We start from the raw sequence: 26,714 nt of genomic DNA on the forward strand, positions 1-26,714 counted from the left end.
TACTCATCATCTCTGCCCGACCTTGTAATATATCTATGCATTTCCTGTCTGCTTACCAGTTGAACCATCTTCTAAGTGGTCCAGCCTCCTGGTTGGTGTCACTGGTCCAGGCTTAAGGGACCTTGATGCGATCACATGATGATCAACTGATTAAGAACTGGAGTCAAATGTTAGTTTATAATTTTTCCTGTCTCTAATAAATCTTTGTTTTCATCCAGCCTCCAGTGAGTAACAACTTTTAGTGTTACTCATTACTGTTAATCTATTTTAAAACATGAGGAAACAATGATGAAGATGCTAAGCTGATGTCACTCTTAGAATTCCAGTTCTTCAACAATTAGCAACTTTTGCCTTTTTATTTTTCTAATTTCAAGACCTGCCTTGTTGAGAACTTAACCTGGTAAAAATGAAGTTGCAATGCAATTCACAGCAAGTGCAAACAGAAACAGAATAAGTTCTTGCTGCACTGCACACAATAAAAAATAAACAGTAACTGATTGAGTAACTTACACTGCTGCTCATAAAACAAATACAGAGGAACACCAGAGGAGACATGACTCATTTTTTCTGTAATCTAAATACATCATCTGACGTCAAACTAATCCCCAAAGTTCTCATTAAATGTTTTGCTCATCTGAATCTTCTGGTTTTCTATTGAATTATGTTTATTTTCTGCTTTCTCCAGTTTCTGGCTCATTTCCCTTCACGGCTCTCTGTCCTGTCCTATCCTGTCCTCGGTGTTACATCGTCACACGTCCCCATGAATCCTACTGCCCTTCTTTGTCTTTAGGAAAACTAATACGCACACACCCAGGAAGAGACCAATGATATGGTCACTTTGCACTTTATTATCTCCTTGACAACCGTAAGATTAGTAAGCTATCTGTGTCTTCTCTCTCTTCTAGTAATAACATTCTTTCTTCAATCATCTTTTTATGGTGTTTTATGGTGTTTCATAAGCAAATGTGAGTGTTACATTTTTGTGGGGAAGTCAAAAACTACAGGATGAAGGAAAAAAGGGGAACGGAAAAGGGACCATGTGGCCCTCATGAGACTGGTCACCTGACCGAGGGTGAGCTCCAGTGTGCACTTCACAAGAACTACATAAAATTTCAGTTCATATAGACTGCAGCTGAGCTAGTTTGTGTTTATTGTTGATGCACAAAATGGACTAGTTCACATTCATTTATCACTTTTTTTATTTTTAAAGATCACCTATGAATTCTAATAATATATTACATAACGCTTATTGGGTGCGATAAAGAACTGGGACATGAGCCCCATGGCTATCCAAGCAGATGAATCCACATTTCTGATTTCATCCATTTTAATCATGGTATCCTTTTTGTTTTAATAGTTTATATTCTACTTTATGTGCTCATTTTAGCACAATCTCAGAGACAAACAGTTCAGTCTTATGATTAGTGTCAGTGTAACTTGAAAACATCCAGGAACAACATGTCATGTGAAGATAAACTAATGTTGTGAGATGCTCATTTGTGGCAGTGCATGACATGAGTGATGAACAGGTTCCAATCAAAAGTCAACAAACATTGCTAGTGTTTTTCTTTGGCTCTCTTTTGTGCAAAGTCTTATATCAAGTCCTTGAGAGTGACCTGGCTGGACTCAGTCTTACGACTCCTTTATAGTTCTTACCTAATCTGCATTAGGAATTATGTTGTGTGGTTCTAAAAGTCTATAACTTATCATGCAGCTGGATTAGTTTCAGCATTACACAGCATTAATGCCTGTGATTTGGACAGAAGTTCTGTGGCTTAGAGCAGAGCACTCAGCCAGCTTGCAGCACAAGTTAACCCGGCACCTTCAACATTCACAAGAACGGTGCTGCAAGAAAGAGGCATGCTCACTGTCAGGTACAAGCAGCATTGTTAGGTTCAAATTCCTGGAAAATATTGTTGCCGCTCAAGATTGAGTCCCTTTAAAATGATTTCATGCACAACACTAGCAAGAACCACGGATGACAACAGGTTCCTAAAAGTTACAAGCTCTCTCTCTCTCTCTCTCTCTCTCTCTGAAAGTCAAACATAGAAGTGATTTCATGCATAGTCTAAACCTAAAGCAATATGAGGAGACTCCACACATTTCCTTTATCTATTTTAATTTTTTTGTGACTGAAGCATTGTGATTCACACAGCACAAAAACCAGGCCAAAACAATCCTCCACAAAACAAGAAAAACCACTCACAACACAGAAAGTGGTATACCGGTAAATGCACTTTGCCCCTGGTGTTGGCAGAACATCATGCTGCTCAGATGCTCAAAAACCTGGAAGAGGTCCAACTCACTAAGTAGTGCATCTGAAGCACCCCCGATGTACCCTCAGCTACTTTTAAAAATCGGATGTGTAAGTGTAATTACCGTATGCGAATCTCTTTTTCAGACTGTTTAAAACTTTATAGGAAATAACAACAAAAAATTAGCTTCCTTAAACATACGTCAAATGATTAAAGACCAATATTTACTCTACTGTTATCACTCCAACTACCATTTAAAAGTGAGATCAGTTCAAAAATAAGGAAAATATTTAAGATTTAAAGGGGAAAAAGGTGTGAAAACAGCATTTCATTCCTGTTTGTATCTCACTTTGCTTTTTAAATCAAGCATGCAATATAAAAAGCACCATCAGGTTGCAAATTTAGTCCTGAGCTCTTTGTGGCAATCACACTCAAATATTAATGTGGTGATTATTTATTCATGTTAAAATACTACATGTGCCACCCCTAAACGATTTAGTTTGGTGTTTGGGTTCACTCTGAGTAATGCTACATTCAGAGAAATATATTTATGTGACCCTGGTTCCATGACTAATGATGTATTTTCTCCCAGTCTGAGAGCAGTCCTGTGCTACATCAGTTCATGGCACTTTTAACCATACCACTTCCAGCACAACTGCTGCTTAATAATGTGGAACTTTGGCACTTATAATACATATTTTCAATATCACATATACATCACATTCTGCAGGACTACAACTTGTTGATCCCTGAGCCACACATGATTAAATAGAATCGATATCTGGTCAATGTTTGCACACATCTCTACAGCCCTGTTTAGGGTCTTGCTGCAGGGATGTGTTAGCGCAATATTATGTCACTTGGTGCTGCTGCTGTCTGGCAGACTGACAGCCGACAATAGGGGCGGTGAGAGAGAATCACAATCATCTACTTCATGATGGATGCCAAAGTGTATTGATAATGTAACGGAATAATCTGCCTTGTAGGGAATCCACTTCAGTACAAGTTAATACAGTATAATCATATAGCAAGTACTCCACTGCTTCGAATTATCCACACTTCCAGGCAAACAATAATGCTGGCTGGCATTTTGTCAGCAACAAATGTACCTTGAGGAGCAGGCAATTTTACATTTTAACTTTCTCTGCAGGGCAAATTGCTGAGGAAAAAAAAAACTCAGATGCCAGAATTACTCTCACACAGCAAAGATGATGCAAACAATATCAATTTTATACTGAAACAAATTGTCACATTTACATTTTCATATTGTGTGTTCTCATTTTACAGAATACTGAAATGACTGTTTTTCTGCAGGTTTATTGTGCATGCTTGTGTCAGGTCAGACTGACCACTCTCTTCCAGACCTCGGATATGGGAAAGTTAAGACTAGGTTTCGTAGACACACACCTGCTAGATAGCAATAGTTGTTTAGGATTCCAGCCTGCTTTGGTGAGAACTGGAATGAGAGTGGCACCATTTAGTCTCCTTTCTCTGACTTTTATCGGTTTTAAGGCTGACCTTCAGCTGGGGACCAGCTGAATGAAACTGTTTTTCTCTGATAAATAGGGCAGAGTCTCTCCTGACTTCACGCAAGTAATTCTGTATTCAATAATTCTCCTGTAATAAACTTTATATACTTTTACTCATTCCAGACTCTTGGTAATTCTTCTACAACAACCCTAAGCAAAGACATGGGGAAAAGGAGCAGCTAAAGGGAAGTTGTTGGGGCTGTAATGTCGACAGTGCACCATCAGCATTTGGAAAGAGGGGTGTTATCATTCTCTCATACAGGGAGAACATTAAAGTATACCTGCCCCCATCAGCACTTTTACAGGCAATAAGGAGCTATGCTATTATGATGACCCAAGTTCAAAAACATCTTTCTCCATCTCTGTATTGGTCTCTCTCTTTCTCTCTGAATAGAGCCCTCTATGCACCATTAACCCAGAGCTATCCATCATCTGTCTTCTTGTTCAGTGGGTTGTAACACACTCTTAATGTTAGAGAGATGATCCTGAAGCAAGATTTTAATGGAGCTCACGCTCTTTTGTTCAGGTACTGTTTGGGTGTTTTGATGAAGAGCCAAACTGTTTAACAGCTGCAGCTGGCAGAATAAAATTGAAACTGTGTTTGGCTTTGCCACTTTACTGCAACTGGTGAGAATTGGTAACAAGTGGTATTAAAGTACTTTTTAAGCAGACACAAGGCAAAATAATTGAGAATTACTGTCTTACATAAGAAAAGAAGAAGAGAAATGCAGTGTTGTTGAGCGAGTGACCCTCAAGACAGCTCCATTACTGGTCTGGATTCAGTTTTGGCTCTAGGTATTCTTTCTTTTTTATATAAAAAAAATATAAAAATATATAGATGATTAGTTTTATCTGCAAACCTCTTAATTTTAAAAAATGGAATTCAGGTACATTTATGAGATCAACACTATCACATATGTTATCTGTTTATTTATTTTTCTCCTCACAGTCAAGTTTTTCTTCCCAATTAATGCAGGTGACAAACAGCAACCAGACAATTGGTGAAACAATCCTGAGACCACATGGCTTAGTGAGAGTCTGTAAATCCTTTGGGTAAACCGGCTAACCCTGTTGCACTTCGTGGATTGTGGACAGAATGGATGAGCAGGTGTTTAATGATTAGCATGAGGAAACCTGCTGATGCTGCCATCCATGGACATACCTTAAGAGCCCCTGTAGCTTAAAAAAATACTTCTTGTACCATAATTCTCTATAGAATTTGAGTGATCTTGCTAACTAATAAACAAGATTACATGGTTTTCTTCATTAAAAGAGAATACGAGCACATGTAAAGTAAATGCCTATGCCTTCTATCTTGTTTCTATTTAAATGGGGACCCTCAGGAACCCCCTGAAACATCCCTGGGTGTCCCTGCACCCCACAGTGAGTAGTTCTGCTATAGATGACTTCATAACAAGTTACACAAACATCAGCCTGCATTGTGCGCCAGACTGCTTATGAATTATTGACAACGAGACAGAGCCAAGGAGTTCATGTGATCCGCTACTCTCTGCATTACCTGGCTACTACTGTGTTCCACCGTCCAGCTTGCTAACATTTAGTCGCAACCAACTGTTTTAACCCTGCAAAATAACCACCATCTACTTAAAATATCTATTCATGCCTCGAATGCACGCATCATTAAACATGTTTCATGTGCAGCCTGTTAAGTGAATGTAAGCATAGGAACTAATTACAAAACTAACCAGGCAGAATATAAGCAGTAGATTTAAATGCATTGCTGTAAACTGGATTAAGTGGATCAAAGTATAGTGAACACCAGTAACCCTTAATCCACTCCATGATGGCAGGAAGTCAGAGAGAGAGGAAAGGAGAGGCATTTCCTGCCCAGGAACACTGCAGAGAAATCCTGCTTGGCTGCTTTGATTCACCTTGAAACACAGACATGATATCTTGTGTTTGTTTTGTGCTGTTTCATTCTGTGCTTTTTATGTCCTGTTAAGACAAAATATGATTTAATATAACTAATTTCATCCAAAACTGATGAAAATAAATAAGAAAGGACACGATGAGCCATGACCGTGCGTTCAACTCCACTGATATAACAGCCTCAGTTACCTGAGCAAAAATGAGCAAAAGTAACCACAAAAGGTCACTTTTTTTTCTGCATTACAGATCTGTTTCTGTGAAAAATAAATATAACAAGCACTGAAAAGAACAAAAGTATTTCAACATCTCATCTTGAAAGTATTTCGACAATGCTCAAAGATGGAATTTCTTTCACTGTACAGGTTGCAAGTAGCAAACAGACGTTAAGGGATTACTTACATACTTCATTTAACATGAGGAAAAAATGACTGGTTAGAAGTCTACCGTGGCCCAGAAGTGTCACGGTATTACAAAAGCCACAAAAATTCCACAAGTGTCGACGAAGATTGTCACATTGCCTTTTAATTATCTTTCATGTTTGTGCATGCATGCATTTATGTTGTTAGCTCTGCATCTGTATGAATAATAAAGCAAAGGTCCAAAGTTTTATTTGTTAGATTTTGTTAAAGCACATCTGAACAACCACGAGGAAACCTTCGAACTATTCATTATATGGTACAAAATTAGATACACTGTCTACTGCTAATGCAATAAAAGATGAGTTTTTACACAGACTTTAATGTCAGAGTTTAGTAATATAGGCAATGATTAACTAGGGTTAGACATGCTATTAAAAACATCCATTCATGGTACTTTGAAGGTTTTCCCAGGCTCTATTGTTCTAAGAAAAGAACAAAAGAGGGTTGGTGATCCAGCTGAAGGACTACAGTACACAAGTTCAGAGCTCTTCATGTCACTGTGAATACATTTTGTTCTCATTCACCCTAAACTCGAGAGATAGCCAGTAAAGATTACCCTGCATGTTACACTTTTAAAGTGAGTTATAGACTTACATAACATCCACTGCCTTTTACCTAATGTGAGATGGCAGCAGCTGAGGAGACCAGCTTCCAAGACTGCACAATCCAACCTGCACAATAGTACTACAGCAAACCGGAGGGTTCAACGTAGCACCAGTTAAATTTTAATCATATATTTTAATCATTTCTGCCAATTAAAAAAAAAATAGTTGGAAAAAAGCTGGCAAAGCAGGTTTTTTTCCAACATAGGCCATATCTCTACACATATATTGTGCTTTTTATGGACAGATCCATATGTATTTTCATTTTTCCATCCCAAAAAGATTCCTTAACAAGTTATATGTTTTGATTATTTGAGTGCTTTGATGTTGAAAAGTTCTAGCATGTGTTTTCAGACTCTGCCTTCATCATTTCAGTCTTTTGTTTAGCTATTATGAAATCACAGGATTATTATTATTATTCCATAAAATCTGCAGCAGTTTGCCCATTTGTCTGTTCATAAGAAATTTCAACATGCCAACAACACATAAGCTTGAAGTGACATACGCTTCTAGATTAAAACTTTAATAAACATGCGCTACTTGAATGTAAAGCTATATTACAAGAAAAATAAGCACTTTTTTCTTGAATTGTCTCCATGTTTTTTCTTGTAATGTAATTATAGAAATTATAAATACTACTTTTATGTGGGAAAAAAAATAAAAGATTAAAAAAAATAATATTTCCATGCCTGGAATCAGTCTTGTCTAATGATGGGCATAGTGCTCAGTAGGACTTCTCACCGCTTATCTTCGAAATCCTGATTACATAAGCACTTTTTACACCACAGCAAATGGACCATGCTATGGCTTTTAAGTAAAGCCTGATTCTTACATTTTTTTAATGCGGTTAGAGTGAGACCTCTCCATCTTATCACCAGCATCTAATATTGACTGATATTTCATAAAAGCCCAGTATTGACTAAAGGATAAACGTTTGTAACTTTAATCTTAAGTGTTCAGCAGTCTGGATTTTTTTTTTTTTTTTTTGCATCAGCAATGCATTTCATGTAAACCTAACCCATCTGTGCAGACCAGCTACAGCAGCAGATCCTTTCAGTCAGAGACTTGTCTTCACATTGTTCTTCCTGTAAGGGTCCAATTCACCTTCCACATAGGAGAGATCTCAATCAGCCATTTGCAACAGTTGGGAGACTGTCTAAGCCTCAGTTGAGCGTGGAGCTGGGAGTATAAACTGGTTCTCGTGAGAGCGGGGATTGTTGTGTCTGGATTATTGTCAAACACATTACTGTGGAGCCTAATGCAACCCTCATCCATACAGGCCGGCTGCTCAACTGCTGCCCATTGATTTGACTAGCAGGAAGAAAACAACTGGATTACATAATTCATGTGACTGCTCCATTTACAGTCTTGTTCAGCTGGGAAAATGAGGATAATAAATGACAGTGAAGTGCCAGTGATAATTGTGTTAGTGTGCAGCTCTTGCATGTTCTGTCATGAGCAGATATGCAGCACTGCACCCTGAGCTAGTGAGGTGACTCCACCTTTTGTTTATTTAAGTACCAACTGGCTTTTTTTTAGATGATAAATACTGGCAAAAAAACAAATAAATAAGTGGCCATTTTTATTTGTCGAAACTCAAAATCAGTGTTTAATTAAATCAAATTAAATCTAGTATATAACTTATTATAACTTTATCTTATTATATCAAAGTCATTGCAAAACGCAAAAGCTTTATTAAAAGACTTGAAAATATATTAAATGTAGTGCGGGTTCTTTGACTTTAGTTTTATTACTGAGGGAAAGGTTCAGTGTTTGAGAGGTATTGTGTGGGAAAAATTTACCCGTTTTACACAAACTGTAACTTGCTCCTTTAAAAGAAAAAAATAAAACATTAAAAACACTATTTTTTTTTCGCCAGAAAGCATTTTTCTCACACTCTCTTGTGAGTAAAACTTAATCCGGGTGAGTAGCTGCTTTGACGGAATTTGAAACCAGTATTGGTAAAAGTTCACACGGTTTCAGGTTTTTCTTTCGCTCGGGATATGTAAAGGGTTTGGGTGTGGAGAGAACAGACGGGCAGAAAAAAGCAAAAGTTGGAAACACATGGGGAATAAACGCGCTGTGAAAACTTACGTATCGGCTGATGAGGGTCCGAAGAGTACTGAATTCCATCCCCATCCTGTTCCCCTTCCTTCTCCCGACTCTTCTTCTTGTTTCTCGGTCGTTCTTTAAAAGCTTACTCTGCTGTAGTCGCTAGCTTCCTTTTTATTTCTTTTCCTTTGTCCATGACTTGTCTATCTTCTCTTCTTCCTGAACTAGAACGGGCTTGCTCCGACAAAACTGCCCCCGAGACTGTAGACCTGTTCTCACCTACAGAGACCTTAACAAGATTTACTAGTTAACAAGGGGAGTGTCTGCGCGCGGCTTTTACTGCAGTTTTAACACACTTTATACAGGCATGCAGGCACACTTCATACTTGTGAACGGCACTTCGTCGTTCCTCTGTCCCTGTACTAATAATCTTCTTGTCTCTCTCCGCGGCCAAAGGAGATTTTCTTTCAAGTACGTCACGAGGAGCCAGGTGGTGGCTCTGGTTGGATGGGAGCGCATGCGCGCTCTAGTGTTTTTGGAGTGTAATTGATTGGTTGTTTCAGTTAATTATAGGCTATCGATTTTTTTTTTTTTTTTTTTTTTTTTTTGCTTGGGGCGGGACATACGCCAAGTACAAACTTAATATCAAGTTCAGTAAACCTATTCAAATTCCGATTGGAAGCGATTATAGGAGCAAGCTACATGTTTTATTTGATTTGGAGCCTAGAGCAAAGTTGTCAGGGTCACTCGGACACCCTAATGGTGCTGTCCACACATCGAGTGCTGAAGTCCTATTTAAAAAAAAAGCAATGCAAAACTCGAAGTACCCACATATGCACGTTTTCATTTTGATTTAGTTCATTTTGGATACATCTTGTTGGAAACACAACTTAGGCAAAATTTTATCTCATTTTACAAAAAGTAAAAAATTTAAAATGGCAAAAATCCAATGCCTAGTGTGTTTGGTGTATTATCGTGGTTTAAAGTTATATATATATATTAGGTAAATTATCATCAGTTCGTTTGTGAATTTAAATTGATTAGTCTTTGGTGAAGTCGGAAGCAAACTACCCGTGCTTTGTTTCAGGAGGGAAATATTTTTATTCCAGTGTCCATTCTGTGTTTCCTGGAGACGCTTTTCGGCGGGTTCGGTTGAATCATCATCGTAAAGTTTTCTTTAATAATAGCAACAGTTTCCTGTTTGTGCATTTAAAAATAAAAACAACCTTCGCAAACAAACATGGAGGTTTTAAACAGGTAGTTGTGCAGTTTCTTGACCTCTTGTAAAAAAAAAAATCTGGCTAGAACTGCATTTTTTTTTTTTCAATAATAAGTCGATTAAAAAAAAGCTTGAATTATTTATATAACATTTCTTTAACCAAAGCAGCAATTACCACAATAAATGTATAAAACATACAATTTCTTCTGTTATATTTGAGCTTGAGACATTCAATGCTGTTATTGTGAAAGAAACTAGGCGCCAATCGTCGTCAGATTCTTCCTGCTTGGTGCTAGCTTGACCTAATTTATCAAAATGGCGTTGCTCATCGCGGGAGGCTTCAGTTAGTTCATATTCTTCAGTGAACTAATTTATTGGGCGACACGCGATACAGAATCCACGGACAGCATGGCGAGTCTAGATCAGAAATCACCTAATGTCCTTCTGCAGAGCCTGTGCTGCAGAATTACCGGAAAAAGCGAAGGTATATCAGTAAATGCTAGCTTGTTCAGTACAGGTGCAATACTTAAGTATTCCGGAAATTCCTAAACTGACACAATTAAAAAAATCTGACTATGTTTATTTCTGTTCGCCTTGCTCTTTATACATTCTTTATAGATATTATATTTATATGATCGGAATCGGTGACGATGCCTGGCAAATTCGGCGTATATATTTCACATTACACACTCCTAAAATGAATAATTTTAATAGCTACATCAAATGTGTTCTTCGACGAAATGTTTTAGAAAACGGTTGAAGCGTTACAGCAGTACCTCTCACTTAGCCTTTGGGATATATGCCGAATTGCAGATTAGTGTACTGTTTATCCCTCACTAGCTTTGCGAGAAAATAAACTAATGCTGATATATCCGGAGAGCTAATTAAGTATAAAGATTCACTGGTTTAGACATCACTAGCTTCGTTGGAGAAGCGGCACGTAGCGGGGCTCTGTCAGCGTAGCTATCAGCAAGTTGGCTCATCTTCATTCTGCACATCCCACTATTGAGATGTCGATGTAATTGACCATTTTGTTACGGTTTTATAAAGTGGTTAGTTGATTTCTATAGCTGTGTGTACATGCTAGTCTCTTAGCTCTCACGCGGCTCTAATACATAATAATAGTGTTTGCACGTCTGCTGGATCCGCCTGTTTTGCTAGCTGCAGGCCCCTACTTAAGACAGGGAGGTTATCCTGAATGATAAAGGCGGTGAAAAATCGATGTGATTTTTCCTCAATCAGGCTTTATAATGTGATTGCATCTTAACACATCAGTAGTATAGCTATACTCGCAGAAACACCAGTTGTAATTTAACTATAGTAAATGTTCCATCATTGCTTGTATAGTCATTTTAAAAGCAAGGCTGAATTCAATACATACAGGTGTCCTGATAAGTTACATATATCACTGTGCACTTTTAGCTTTTTGATCACAAAGGAAAAAATAGGGAATAATGCAATCATCAAAAATATGTTTAAAAATCTGTATGGATCATCTTTTCTACTTTGTTAAAAGTTCTTCTATGACCTTTAGTCATGACTTGTTTCTCCAGCTGAAGTTGCCCACCAGTTCCAGTATGCAGTGCGAGTCATTGGCAGCAACTATGCCCCAACTATTGAACGAGATGAGTTCCTGGTGTCTGAGAAAATCAAGAAAGAATGTAAGTGCTGTGGGGTTGACCTTATTCCAGCGTGATGACAATTTCATAGTGTAGACTACAGAAAAATATCTTGAAGTTACTGTATATTGCTTTATTTTGTCTCTTTGGCATCAGATTCACAAGCATATGTGCATTCTCCATGTGTAAATTTTAACTTTTATACTGGAGTGTCACCAGGAAAGCAGCCTTTATTGCATCGTAGAAACAAATCCCAGCAGACTTGCATAGTAACCAAAGTAGCACCATTAGCTGGAAAACATTGATCCAAAGCTTTGATGCAGATAATAAAACAGAAATAGCACAACACTTTACAGTCTGTGAATATTGGGCTTTTATATTAACTCAGTGTTATTTAAATGAGACATTTAAATAAGGCGTCCCGCATATGGGCGCATTTGTTCTAAATAACTCCAGCAAAGATCAGATGTGTTCCATTGAGAGGCTTTCTTTTGATATATAAAAAGATCTGGACATTTCCAACTGTGGCATGTGGTTATCTGTGAAAGGAGTTGCTCCCTATCTAACAGTTTGTCTTGAACTGTTGCAGTGCTGAAGCAGAGGAGGGAAGCAGATGCTGCTCTGTTCTCAGAGCTGCACAGAAAACTTCAAACTCAGGTTTGTGTTTGTTAGCTTTTATCTTTCCAGCACAGAAAACCATCTGAACTCGCATGAAAACTACTAGGAATTCTCCGGTTGATGCAGTGCAGGTTAATTTAGTAGCACTTTCATGAGGTTTTGTGTTCATATGCTTATGTTTTGATGGTTGATTGCTTTCCAGAGCATTCTGAAGCATCGTTGGTCGGTTCTCTACCTGCTGCTTAGCCTCTCTGAAGACCCCCGCAAACCATCCAGCAGAGTGAGGAGATTCTTTTTATTTATATGAGTTGAGAATCATCCTAACTATGTTTAATATTCAAAATCAAGTGCTTAATATTATGCAATACAAACTTGTCTTTCCCAGGTGGGAAACTATGGTGGACTCTTCGCCCAAGCCCTCCCCAGGGATGCCCACTCCACCCCATTCTACTGCACCCGACCACAGAGCCTGGCTTTGGGCTACGGGGAGAGAAATGCAGGCTTGTCTGGCAGTGTTGGGACCAGTGGGATTTCCAGTCTTGGGGTCTACACGCTTAATGGACCCACACCAACGCCACAGTCACTGCTGGCTGGGTGAGTTTATTAACTACAGTTTACAAGCACTTTACTTTAAAGGCACAGATTTTAAATTTTTATTCACATCTCAGCTGTGATCGAGCACCTGAAAGCCTCTGGGGTTAGGAAATTTATCAATCTAATGTTTGTCTGTTTTATGAGGCATCAAAAGGCCATTTACCCTCATTAATGATGTACGAGCCCGTCCACTACAAATGACCGTAAAGTTGTCTAGGCTTATCTTTATGTCATGAAATGACAATTCCTCACCTCAAAGCATTTCATTGTAATTACGTTTGGTCAACACACAGCAGTAAATTATATAAATTATGCCATTTTATTCTGTTACAAGAAGTTGTAATGACAGAAAATGTCCAGATGTTGGCCAGTGTGGTTGTTTTTAGGTAAGTTTTAGCAACAGGTGGTTGCGCTAACCCCTAGCCTGTAAGCTGAATAGGATGCTTTCATGTTGAAGGTTTGCACATTCAGTTTTCTATTTGTGGAAGAATAATTTCAGATGTGCTAAATTAATATTTCTGATTTTATATCTGATTTTCTTTGGGAAAATAACTAAATGATATTTCCTAAGAATATGACATAAGACTCTTAAATATATAAAGGCACATTCACACCAGCTTTTGGTGCCTATTGTCCCACAATTGATTTTAAGGTTCTCTTACTTGTTTATAAATGTCGTAATGGTCTTGGGCCTTCTTATTTATCTGACTTGTTTTCAAATTATGAGCCCTCGCGGACCCTGAGGTCCTCTGGTACCGGCCTTTTAACTATTCCCAAAGTTAGATCTAAAACACACGGTGAGGCCTCGTTTCATCATTTTGGTCCTCAACTGTGGAACAGCCTGCCAGAGAGCCTCAGGGCTGCAGAGACTGTTGATGTTTTTAAGAAGAGGCTCAAGACCTTCCTTTTTAGTTTAGCCTTTTGATTTGACTTTATTCATTTTCTGTTATTTATCTCATCTTATCTTATCTTATCTGTCTCATTTATCTATTTTATTTTATTATATTTTATTATAGCTTCTTAACTGTTTCCCTATTTTATCGTTGTTTTAACTGTTTTAACATTTTTAACATTTTTAACTCCAGTGTTTCTTTATGGGGATCCTAAACTCTGGGAGTCAAGCCTGCTTGGTCTGCCCTCTGCAAACATGGCTTGACTGGCTCCTGGTGTAAATGGGTCCCCAAAAATGCCGTTTCCTCACAGCAGCGCCAAGCCAAAGACAGATATTAAGAGTTTGTGTGTGTGTGTGTGTGTGTGTGTGTGTGTGTGTGTGTGTGTGTGTGTGTGTGTGGATGGGTGGGGTGGGGGGGGGGGGGGGGGGGGGTGGGAGGTGTTTAATCTGTCACATAACTGGGTGTGTAAAGGGCTTATTGTTTTTGTTCTGTGATTTTCTTTTTTTTTCATTTTAATATGCATTTATACTATGTAAAGCACTTTGTGTTGCCTTTGCATGAAAAGCGCTTTATAAATAAAATTTGATTTGATTTGATTTGATTTGATACGCGTGGGACAATAGGCAGCTCTGGCCGGGAGAATGACTTAGACTTAGAAACTCTGACTCTGCGAGTGATTTGTAAACAACTGTTAAAACCTTTCTGCCTACATTAAAAATCCAGTTTTCTCAGCAAGAGAAGCACTGTTGAGCCTTTTTGAAGATGCTGCTGCTATGGTCAGAAAAGGACAGTGCTCTGTAAACCTCAGTGTCACCATTACCTGCCCATTAATCTCCAGCATTACCAGATGTTCTCCTGTAGCAGCAGAGCTCCTTCATTTTCAAGCTGTTTAGTTCCAGTGAACTCTGCTCAGTGAGGATGCTCAGTGAGTATACCTGCTAGTGATATGCTGCTAGGCTGATGGAGCTGGTTAGGTGAGCCACCAAGACCATGTCATCCAGAGAACAGGATGGGAGATAAAACGCACCCCTGAGGGACTCCTGTATTTAACACAATGTTTTTCCATTTACTGTAACATGCTGAAGTCTTTGAACACGGTCAGACATGAAAGAACTCTGTAAAAGTCCTGATAGAAATAAGATCAACCCATGACCGCTAGGGTCTGATGCAGCTTCATGTTTTGCTCTTATGTGGTGGAAACACAAGTTGTCCTGCATCAACCAATAGAAGAACAAGTATCATCTTCGGTGTGTGTCTCGTCTTCTCCTTTATTAATTCTTCTTGCAGCGCCACCTCTGGCTAGGATGAGAATATGTTATTTAAAAGGTCTGATTTGTTTGAGTAATGTCAGAAGCCCAAAAGGTGAACTCAAACTAGCAAAATCGCATTTTTGTCTACATGAATCAAACTTCTGGGAGGTTTCCTGAGATGTATTTTTGAAGGTATTTCTAGTGTTTTCTTAATACAGAGGTGGTTCTGCTTAATGAAGAACAGTTGCAGTCAGTGCTATAAAAATTAAATGCTGCCTGGCCATGTTAAGTTCAGACTCTGGGAACACAAAGTAGACCTGATTTTGTTGACCGGATGAATCTGGTTGGTTCATAATGAGCCAGAAGGTTTTTTAATGTATTTAGGCCCTAAACCAATCAGTGCTGTGTAAACTAACAGCAGGATTTCAAAGTCAGTATTTATGGTTGTAGTTATGAATTGTGTTTTCTGAAGTGGTTTTCAGAACCACATAGCGCATGAATATATCACAGCTATTTACAATGAATGGGCAAAGACGTAGCCTACACCCTGGGCAAGGTGGTAGTCCACCATAGCACTAAAACTGAGACAGATAACATGTAAGGCACGTTCAAGCTCATACCATGGTCAGTTTAGAGTGACTTATTATCCTGATATGCATATTCTGAGCACTCTGAGAAACCCACGCTGGCAGTGAAGTGACTGCAGTCATTTGTTGCCCCTTATCTACTATTAAATAAATACAAAAATATATCTTTGATGTCTCTGATGTATATTCAGTTAAGATTGAAGTTTAATCAATGAGGAATTAAAAAGAGTCCTGGCTTTTTTAAGTAATAGATTTGTAATAAAGCAAACAAATGACCAGATTATGTCCAGGATGACGCAGTATGTTTTTGTGTGTTTCAGTCAACCCCCTCAGTCTGCAGCTGGAGGCACTCAGCCTCTGGGCACACGGTTAGCCTGGGCTCTTCCCGTAAGCTCCTCCCCTTCTTTTGCTCTCGCCCCACCCACCACTCGGCCTCCCCTCGGGACTCCAGCAAGAGTGGTTCGTCCCCGCCGAGATGGTGATGCAGCGGGTGAGTGATGAGGTTCCAGGCTGATCAGGATCAAACTGAAGAAGTTCTGTGTATTTTTAAGTTATCCCAAAGGTGCTGTTGAAATGTAGAATGAACAAGGTTGAATATATACATTATAAATCATTATTTAAAGTACAGGCATCTGCTGTCATTAAAAACTGCCGTGCCTCCAGCTCCAAGCAGTTTCATTTAGTTGTACCAAGTTGTTTTGTCCAGCTGTTTCAGATTTTTTGTTCTTTAATAAAATGAGAAATGCAACTGGCATCAAATCCCGAACTCTCACTTTGACACCTTTTTTGCATTTTGTTCAAGAGCTCAGATTATATCTCTGATGTTCACTGATATCTCTGTCCTCATGTCCTCAGGTGATGTAAGCGAGGCAGCTCTGGTGCGGGACATCCTCTACGTCTTCCAGGGAATTGACGGGAAGTTCATCAAGATGAACGCTCAGGATAACTGCTACAAGATGGACAGCAAGGTACCAGAGTCTACTTCAAGCATTGTAAGGCATGGACGGACCATTCATTCAGAGGATTCATACAAATTTAAGCCGTCAAGCTTCAACAATCACTTTTTCCTATTCGTCAGAGCTGACGTCTTATCTTCTCCGTATGTAGTGTAGATGTTAAGACCACTGTTCAGCAGATCAATGCAAGCTTTTTGTCTCCAAGCTGCATCAGCTTCCTTTCTTTTATCTATCCTGTCAAATTCTTTTATTCCCCTCTCCTCTCTCGTTGTCATATTATCAATAAGATTTCCATAGATAGAGCTTGCCCAATGTTCTCAGCCACACTAAACATAGATTGATGGTCAGTGTTTTGATGTGGTCCGGAAAAGAAACCGCTGAAATCAAGGATAGATTCTCTGCAAAGCTTCCTAGATAAAATGTTTAAAGATGATGAAATTTTAATGCATTATTAAATGTTCCTGCTGGAAAACCAGTGCTGAGTGAAGGCCAGGGTGCTTACACTGGCTATGTGATGAAAACTAGTTTCATTTGTCTCTCTGTGGGAGTGGATTGTAATGGATCACACTGTTGAAAGTGTATTTAAAATTTAAAAATGTGTACACTGACACTCATCACTATGAGGGAAACTTGACAGTACAGTTTGTTTTTCCACCTCTCCACCGATGTTTTGAGCATTATATTTGGCAGATGTAATGTTTGCTGTGCCTCTCTAGGTGGTGCTATGCAAGTCCCTCAGGGACACCTGCAGCAGACTGGCTGAACTTGGTTGGCTCCACAACAAAGTTAGGAAATACACTGATGCCAGGAGCGTTGATCGGGCCTTTGGATTGGTCGGGCAGGTGTGTGTGTGTGTGTGTGTGTGTATATATATATATATATATATATGAAATTGTCTGGGTTTAAAATATAATATGTATGCTTATCTTTCCATCTCTCCCATCAGAGCTTCTGTGCCTCGCTCCACCAGGAGCTGAAGGAGTACTATAGGCTCCTCTCTGTCCTCCACTCGCAGGTAAACAGACTAAAGCTCATAGAGGAATTGCTTATGATTCCATTTTTGCTCATAAACACCTTTCCCTTTTTAAAAGAAGCCACCTTTGTATGGCTTTTTGAGCTTTCAGCTACTTCATATGTTAAATAGTGTTGAGAACAAAGCCTTGAGAAGTTTCCCCCTCTGCTTGTGATTATTACTTCCTCTGATTCTGTGTGTGTGTGTGTGTGTGTGTGTGTCTCGTAGTTACAAGTAGAGGATGACCAGGGTGTGACTGTATGTTCAGAGAGTAGTCTGACTCTAAGGAGGCTGCTGGTCTGGATGTACGACCCCAAAGTGCGGCTCAAAACACTGGCGGCCCTCGTCGACTACTGCCAAGGTGTGTTGGATGTGTACTTGGGTTTGTATGTATTTAGCGCTTGCCGGGACTAAGCGTTAGGTGACGAGGATTTTACCGGCACTGTGTGTGGGTTTCAGGTCGTAAAGGAGGCGAGCTGGCTTCAGCCGTTCATGCCTACGGGAAAACGGGAGACCCGCAGATGAGGGCGCTGGTTCAGCACATTCTCAGCCTGGTGTCACACCCCATCCTCAACTTCCTCTACAGGTGGATATATGATGGCGAGTTGGAGGATACCTACCATGAGGTATACATATCTTACTCATCTTTTGTTCAAAACATAGAACTTTTCTCAAACTCTTGTCACCCATGCTAAAAACTCTTCCTAAAGATAGTGTGTCCAAAACTAAATGAAGGGCTCTGCTGGCCCCCTTAAGGTCCTTTTAAAGAAAAAGTCATTAAGAGTTTATTACTTATTTCTGGAACACTGTTCTCGTCAGCTGGTCTGATGTTTGACCCCAATGAGAAAGAACATTAGTGAGAAAAGGAGGAGGAGGGGAGAGCGACAGTAAAAAAAAAAATAAGAGAGAGAGAAAGGAGAGACAGGCCTCTTAAATGAGAACTGATGAGAGGAGTGTAATGGAGACCACAGTGATGGATGTGTCTCCTTTACTTCCCCTGCCCTTTCTCTCTTTCTGTTTCTTACACAGTATTTATGAGTCCAGCATTAACCGTTACGTAGCACTGGACTGGGTTTAATGGCTGTGTTTAAAAGCACAGTGATTAAGTTATTGGACTTTTCAAGAGTGAAATTACCCAAGAGGTGTGTGTGTTTTTAAGTGAATGATTAACATGTTGGTTATAAAACAGGCACATAAACAGATGTTGTAATGGGAGAAAAAATACCTTGATATTTACTATGATTTTTTTTTTAATCATTTTCTTTTAAATATATAATTTATGTTTACTTCTCAGTTATGTCAGTGGCAGGCAAAAGTTTGGGCATCCTTCAGTAATTTTATTGTTTTTTTCTGTGCAATTTTAAATTACGGAGAAAGAAAAAAAAACACACACACACCATTAAATATGAGTTTTTAGCAGTGTAAGATAGTTTATAAGTCCTCAAACCTTTACCCTACAATCAACAGCCGTTAGCTCCTCTGGGCAGCTGCCTAGCACTCTGAAAATTAAAACATATGATGCAAATTAACCAAAAGAAGGCAAGAAGTTAATAAAAAAGGGGGTTTGTCTGGTTATCCTATCTATTGTTATTCATCCCCAGACATGTGGATTCCACTGTTTATTTTCCCAATTATTTGTGTTGTTTTTGTCTCTTTGGTGTAACAGGCATGTAAATATTGTTTCTGTTTTACCTCATTTGTTCAGAAATATAAGCAGAACATTTATAAACCTTTGTTGTTGACACTAAGATACACATCATTAACATCACAATCACAGTGGGAGAGGTTTCACAGTGGAAAAGAGGTTCTAATAATAAATATTAATTTGCTGACCTTCAGTAGAAATGCATCTTGATGATAATAAGGGTTTTTCGTTATTGTATAAAATTATATTGTACAAATGTAAGTTGATTTAAGTGTAAAAACTAGGGCAATCAGCAAGTTTTATCAAACTGAACTAACAGTATAACAGCAGACATACAACAGCTGATTACATAATAATCATCATCTTCCAAACAATAGTTCCTATCTTAGTTACCGTCCATATTTAGTTATCTGCATTAACTATACTTAGTACAAGCCAGAGCTGTAATGAATGAATGAAATGAAATGAATGAAAAATACTTTATTAATCCCAGAGGGAAATTCAATAAAATAAGCCATCCTTCCAGCTGTTGTTTTCATCTATTTTATTTAGTCAAATTAGGCTATTAGACTAAGCATCATGCAATCCAAGGAAGCATCAACACGCATGGCCTTCAACAGCCTTCATGATTCACATTATAAAGCCAATTTAGTCTACTGTGCGTCCCTCTGGATTCAATGGACAATCTAGGTGAACATGACAGAGGATAAAAACTCATTTGTGTCCAGTCTCAGTCTAAATAAAAGCTTTTTGTTGTGTTTATGTTTTAAAACATAGTCCTGGTCTGATGGAAGTTAAACAACTTGAAAATGAAATCTTTTCTTTGTATATTAAACTCCAACAATATGTGTTTGCAGTTCTTTGTAGCATCAGATCCCAACGTGAAGACGGATCGTCTGTGGCATGACAAGTACTCCCTCAGGAAGTCAATGATCCCCTCGTTCATCACCATGGACCAGGCGCGCAAGGTACTCACACACATACAGCCATTTACCAGGCGCAATATACACAGCTGAGACAATATGAAAACACTGCATCCATCCTCTCCGTGTCTAGGTTCTGCTGATCGGGAAATCCATCAACTTCCTGCACCAGGTTTGTCATGACAGAACACCACCTGGCAAAATAACACCAGCATCTAAACCTGCAGACGCTCCGAAAGATGGTAAATCTCTCACTTTGCCTTATTTTCTAACATTTTGCTGTTCTTATGAAAACTTTTTTTCAAACTTTGAAATCATTGTAACATCAAACAGGACATTAGCATGCTGAGATTTAACATTTTCGAGGAAGCAAAAGCAGTTTGCTGAACATTTTGTAGGTTACATTAGCAGTTATTCTAATGGCGTCATTGACCAATTAGAAGCATCTTTTGTCTTTGTCCTCATCGTATTGATATTTTTTTTATTGACATACGTTCATGGACTGACAGCGATCAATGCTCTTACCGCTCTCTGGCCTCGTCCTTCTCCTTTCAACTGAGGAGAGCGAGAGGTATACTTAGCCATATGCTATCGATTCAGTCTTTGGGGCTTCATCTGGTCAGTTTGATCTGGAGCTTTTACTGGATGAAATGAAGGACATCACACAGGCTTGGGCCAGGTTGGATCATAAGACCCTGAGTCTGGTCAGATATTTGCCTGTTGTGTTTCACAACAGAGAAATGGTCATTTAGTTACTTTATCTGAGCTTTAGATTGATAAGAGTAGTTGGAGCTGAAACTTTATTTCTCCACTCTTATTAGCTGCAGAGCTGCTGTCGGACCTGGAGGAAGCTTTTCAGGAGAAAATTGATGCGGCCTACTTTGACACCAGCAAATACCTGCTGGACGTTCTCAACCGCAACTACCTTTTGCTGGAGCACCTGCAGGCCATGAGGAGATACCTGCTGCTGGGCCAGGGAGACTTCATCAGACACCTTATGGACCTGCTAAAGTCAGACAATCTGAATCATCCTGCTTATTGTATTTATAAAGCATTAAAATATCAGAGTCCACACCGAGCTTTAAGTTTGATTTTACTGTATTTGTATTGTTTTGTTCCAGACCTGAGTTGGTGCGTCCTGCCACTACTTTATACCAACACAACCTGACTGGTATCTTAGAGACAGCAGTCCGAGCCACCAATGCTCAGTTTGACAATGCAGAGATCCTAAAGAGGCTGGATGTGCGACTGTTAGAGGTAACATCTCTGGGATATTGTTCCATAAAAAAAAAAAAACACCAAATTCCTACTTATCATTAGTCATTTTCTCCCACAACTCCAGCTAGTCTTTTTTTTTTTTTTTTTTTTGTCTCCAGGTGTCTCCTGGTGATACAGGCTGGGATGTTTTTAGTCTTGATTACCATGTTGAGGGACCCATTGCAACGGTAGCACACACTTTTCTTATAATATTCCTATAAAATAGGCTATTCTGCGCATGTAAAAACATTTGTATGCCTTTAATTTATTTGCATGTATCAGGTGTTTACAAGGGAGTGTATGGGCCATTACCTTCGGGTGTTTAATTTCCTGTGGAGAGCAAAGCGGATGGAGTACACTTTGACTGACATCTGGAAGGGACATATGTGCAACGCCAAGCTGCTAAAAACCATGCCGGGTATGAATTGCTTTATATGTGTTTGCATTATTTCAAAGATGGCAGTGTGAGGCATTGTTACCTGTCCTTGTGCTTTTTACCCTCCAGAGCTGTCCGGTGTGCTGCATCAGTGTCACATCCTGGCCTCTGAGATGGTCCACTTTATCCACCAAATGCAGTATTACATCACCTTTGAGGTCAGACCATTAGCAGTAGTGCTGTTGTCTCAGACTGTAAAACATCAGGAAGAAAAGTAGCTATTACAGTGTTTTGTCAGGTAAACACAGCTCTGGAAGATTTATACTCCAGCTGACTCAGAAAAGAAGTGAATACAAGACTGACAGAAAGGTCTATTTGATTTGTTTGTTTTTTTTATATTAATTTTATTTGTTCCGACTACTGAAAAATGCTATTTATTTAATAGGTTTCAGGTATATATCTGTAATAATTATATCAAAGGCACCACTTTTACCTCCCTCTTTCCATAACAGTGCAGTGTATTAGCCCTAAAATGTGTGTGTGTAGGTGTTGGAGTGCTTATGGGACGAGCTGTGGAACAAAGTGCGGCAAGCTCAAGACCTCGATCACATCATCGCTGCCCACGATGTCTTCCTGGACACAATTATTTCCAGATGCCTGCTGGACACTAACAGCAGGGTATCACACAGTGTTTCCTAGTCTAAAAGTTTTCCCATTAAAGTGCACACTGTTTTTTTTTAAGCTCTTTTTAAATCTGTCTTTGCAGTCTCTTCTTAACCAGCTGCGGGCCATATTTGATCAGATAATTGAGTTCCAGAGTGCCCAGGACTCCCTCTACCGCTCGGCGCTGGAGGAGCTCACCTTCCGACTGCAGTTTGAAGAAAAGAAGCAGCAGAGAGAGGAGGAGGTAAGAAGTGGAGGAGACTGTTTCTGGGCTGCAGAAACCATGTGACGCTGTCCCATCCGAATTAACGTTTGTGAATTTATTCAGGGTCAGTGGGGAGTGACAGCGGAACAGGAAGCAGAGGAAAAGAGGAGGATTCAGGAGTTCCAGGACACCATACCAAAGATGCGTTCCCAGCTCCGAATCCTCACCCACTTCTACCAGGTACCAGCCATGACAGCTGTAACTCATATTTGATGGATCTTTTCGTGAGTTTTACCTTAAATTTCCATCCCCTCGACCCCCTTTTTTTTTTTTACACCACCTTGCTCCTTTTCACAGAGCATTGTCCAGCAGTTCCTGGTACTGCTGATGACCAGTTCAGATGAAAGTCTGCGCTTCCTCAGCTTCAGGCTGGACTTCAACGAGCACTACAGGTACATGTTTTTAAAAAAAAAAGTCCAAAACAGTGCGACACATTTAATCCCATTAAATTAGCTTTTTGTCATGTTTGTATGTGAGAATTATCTTCTACATAGTTCTGTGCAGATCTTATTTTCAAAATATGGATGACTAAAAATACCATAATTATGCATCATTCAGGAATATATTATTAAATATAAAAATAGTTTCTGTTTCTATATGTTTATTTTTAATTTGATTTGTTTTCATACTTAGCAGGACTGGTGAGCTACGAGAACCAGACAGTCTAGTACTCAAAATGAAAAAATATTTTCTTTTATGCTCAATAGAATCAGACAGACTCCATTTTTGCCTCATATACTGTATATCTGTTACTGTTTGTGTTTCCAATTAATCACCATACTTAATTTTAATTTTTACAGCTAATATATAAAGAAATTAGGGGTGAGCATTAACCTTTGCATGGTACTTAATTTTAACAATTAAAAATATAGAGTGGTATTTTTAAAAAAAAGCTTTTCTAATGTTTTACACCATCATTAGAAACTCAATGTACTGATTTCAGGCTAATTTCATATTCAGATAAACAGTAAATTCGGTAAACGTTTTCAGGAGAAAACATATGTGCAAAACCATCGAAAACCAGGGAGAAATTTATTCTTAATATCAACAATATTTGCTCAAACTGTCTTCTCTTTTTTAACCAACATCCAGAGGAGCCACGAGTCAGGTGAGGCTGACAGCTTGTAGAGCAAATGTTAAACTTTAGATAGGAATAATTAGAAATAGTCTTGTGAATCTCCAGAGTCAGTCTAGATGGTTGTTTTATCGTATAGCACTGTTTTGCTTTTTTTTTTCCCCAGTTAATGAGTTTTAAGAGACAGGTGGCATGATTACGTCCATTTTTTTCTAAACATCTTGACTCCTCTACAGGGCCAGAGAGCCGAGGCTGCGAGCCTCACTTGGCGCCACCAGGGGGCGACGGCTGTCAAATATCTGACGTGACAACCACCCTGCCAACAGATGAGGCTTCCCATTGAAGCACGGGGTGTGACCACACACAGACGAGGCGAGCAACCGACCCTTAACGCGCTTCACGTCAAGATGATGTCATGCCTTGGACGAGCGATGCGACTCATCTCCGGTGTCGCGGCGTTCGCCGAGTGATGATCTCACAGCGGACAGCTTAAGGGAAGTCAGCTGAGTGGGATCACAAAGGAACAAAAGTCCAGAACTTTCAAAGCATTGCAGACTCCCAGAGTAGAAAAACCTGAAGCGAGTGGTGGGAATGCAGCGGGAATTCTGCAAAATATGAACATAAGTTTGAGGAAAGCGTCCACGTGAGTGTGAGGAGACGGCAGACCGAGCTCTCCAAGTTACACAGGGCCACTTTACATGGCATGCCTTATTAATGGGGGAAAACAGAAACCTTTTTCCCCTCAACGTGGTTGCCAAATCTAATCCCAATACACACATTTGTACATAGTGTATGCAAAAATGTATGTACGTACGTCTTCACACCTCAACATCTTCTCACCAGGGCTCGACAGGTTTGGTGTGCATTTCCTTTTCAATTTTTGTACTCGTAGAAGATATTAAAGTGATAAATTGTAATATTTTTTACTGCTTTTATTTAAAACACATTTCTGCTGAAGTTTTGTTCTTGTTAATGTAAGAAAGAAATGATTATTTAAGCCCTAAAAGTGAAAAAGCGACAATACAGCAGCATGTTTCATATTTACTGTCAATGCTAGCAGACTGGTAAGTCTGTCTAACTCTAGTTCTTCAGCCCCTTTTACTTAAAACTATTTCTTTCATAATTTTTTAATAGTTTGTCAGGTCAGCTAGATCACAATCATACAGAGGATTTATACAACTCAGTTCTGCACCATACAGACAAAAAGCCAGCTTTATCAAATAGTTTCATAAGTAAAGGTCATCAGGTTTGTGAGATATAAAACAAATCAGACTCCCATCAGCTGAGGAATGTCATTAAGAATTACACTAGTTTGTATTTGCTTTATTTTAACCACCTGCTTAGGTAACAGAGTTTATCTGTATGTTAAAGTATACAATCATCACAACCACAACAACCTCACTTCTTGTCCCTGCAAAAACCACAGGAACTAAAATGCTCAGATATCTCTTTAAAAGAAAAAAAAAGTGTAAATATTTCAACATGAAAGTCCATTAAGAGTATTTGTCAAATGTTTACTTTGGCATTTTATTTGCTGAGATTAATCTATTCTGAATTATGGGGGAAAATAAAAGTGCATGGTGTATTTAAGTGAAGTTTACCTTATGTACATGATATAAGACTTAAGATTGTATTTGTTAGACTTTCTACATCATTTTGGAGTGAAAATATAACAATAAAACCTTCCTGTTCTCTGCTTAGGTTTATTCTAACTTCTGGGGTTATGGATATATTTGAGTATATAGTTTTAGTTCTTTGCAGCTGCAGTCAAAACATTAAATGGCAAAATCCTTCAATATATTTTACAGTAGCATTTTCAAATTGTGGAACAACCCAAACTTCATCTGTCTTCATCCATCTTCACCTTGAAGATGAACAAAGTTTAGTCCAATCAAAAAAAAGACTCCTTCCTTGTAACAGTTCATATTCCACTTTTTCCACTACTATTGTAGATAAACTGGCAAAAGTACATTAAATAAAAGTGATATATATTTTATTTTTGGGAAATTGTTGCTTCTGAAGAATATGTTTTTCCACTGCATCACATATGTGCTGCCGGTTCAGAAGCAGTTCATCCTCCAACATCGATTCTCATCCATGTAGCTGTGTGTGGTGATGTTTCAGGTTTAACCTTTTATTTTTTTTAGCGAAACAATCGGTGCTGCATTTGGTCTGTCGGCCACTTTACTTCCTGACAATGAATTCCTTCACAAACAAGTAAAAGGAACACGTGAAGAGAGGTTAAACACCAAACTGAATCTGAGTCAGCACTTGTACACTGTCTGTACTCTGCATTGTATAGCACATAATGTATAGAAAATGGGGATAAAAAAACATCCCACTTCTTTAATAAAGTGTTTGCTTTTTTAAAATCTAGTTGCAGTTTTACTTTTGACCTCCATCCTGCCTTGCTCAGATTTACTGCAACCTCCTAGCAATGACTCAGGCAATCACTGTTAAAATGAAGGCTTTCTTACATTCATTTGACCTTAAAATATTATCTCCAAAGCCACTTGGTTTGGCATTGATTTTTTTTAAACATCTAATCTGTTTTTTTTTTTTTTTTATCAATGCCACCAAGAGTTTGGGTAGTTCTGAAGGTAAGAAGGGTCTAACCTGATACTAGTTAGGCATACATAATTAAATGGTTGGTGAGTGTATGTCTCTTGGACCAAACTATACAAAAAGTGAACACTAGAGGGAGGAATAGTTTCTCTTTTCCAGTTTCCATCGTCAAGATTTTTTCTCATCACAGCTTTAGGTTCCTCTGTGTGCAACAACCAAGAATTAGACCAAATCTGATCATGTAAGTATACTAATCACATGATTAAACTATCAACATAGGACTCTATAATTCATGTGTGGCCACTGATGAAAAATGTTCTTTGTCTTCACACCCTTTAGCCAACATGGTGTCTTTCTACCAACAATATTACATCTGTCAGCTTTCATTTATTTTATTCAAAAGCCAATTCTTTCCCTGGGTGAGTCTGACAGTTGGATTTTCTATTGTCT

General features: G+C 38.8%; 2 protein-coding genes across 4 annotated transcripts in view; one reads left to right on the forward strand and one right to left on the reverse strand.

The window, feature by feature from the left end:
* The window catches only part of atp11a (ATPase phospholipid transporting 11A), a 41,781-nt gene extending 32,591 nt beyond the window's left edge, over nt 1–9,190 (reverse strand). For all 3 annotated transcript variants that reach the window (XM_041979099.1, XM_041979098.1, XM_041979100.1), the window contains exon 1: nt 8,790–9,190. In XM_041979099.1, coding sequence (XP_041835033.1) covers nt 8,790–8,834 — 45 coding nt within the window. In that variant the 5' untranslated portion in view covers nt 8,835–9,190. The remainder of the gene's footprint in view (nt 1–8,789) is intronic.
* A 1,084-nt stretch (nt 9,191–10,274) lies between these two features.
* Nucleotides 10,275–26,065, forward strand: tubgcp3 (tubulin, gamma complex associated protein 3). Its single transcript, XM_041979102.1, has 23 exons — nt 10,275–10,450; nt 11,520–11,627; nt 12,175–12,242; nt 12,406–12,483; nt 12,589–12,797; nt 15,848–16,017; nt 16,383–16,495; nt 17,200–17,325; nt 17,430–17,498; nt 17,724–17,856; nt 17,955–18,121; nt 19,998–20,108; nt 20,197–20,305; nt 20,885–21,074; nt 21,185–21,320; nt 21,440–21,508; nt 21,603–21,738; nt 21,826–21,914; nt 22,243–22,374; nt 22,463–22,603; nt 22,688–22,804; nt 22,922–23,016; nt 23,936–26,065. Exons 1-23 carry the CDS (start codon nt 10,375–10,377, stop codon nt 24,000–24,002), a joined length of 2,709 nt encoding a protein of 902 aa, XP_041835036.1. The 5' UTR covers nt 10,275–10,374; the 3' UTR covers nt 24,003–26,065.
* Nucleotides 26,066–26,714: the final 649 nt, after the last annotated feature.

The sequence above is a fragment of the Melanotaenia boesemani genome, chromosome 24, assembly GCF_017639745.1.
Source record: "Melanotaenia boesemani isolate fMelBoe1 chromosome 24, fMelBoe1.pri, whole genome shotgun sequence".
NCBI classification, from domain to species: Eukaryota; Metazoa; Chordata; class Actinopteri; order Atheriniformes; family Melanotaeniidae; genus Melanotaenia; species Melanotaenia boesemani.

Excerpts from the sequence above, each read along its gene's own strand:
- tubgcp3 (XM_041979102.1), top strand. The coding sequence starts at position 10,375 with ATGGCGAGTCTAGATCAGAAATCACCTAATGTCCTTCTGCAGAGCCTG. Across the intron at positions 16,496-17,199 it reads GCTACAAGATGGACAGCAAG|GTGGTGCTATGCAAGTCCCT; the intron begins GTACCAGAGTCT and ends GTGCCTCTCTAG. Across the intron at positions 21,075-21,184 it reads CACCTTATGGACCTGCTAAA|ACCTGAGTTGGTGCGTCCTG; the intron begins GTCAGACAATCT and ends GTTTTGTTCCAG.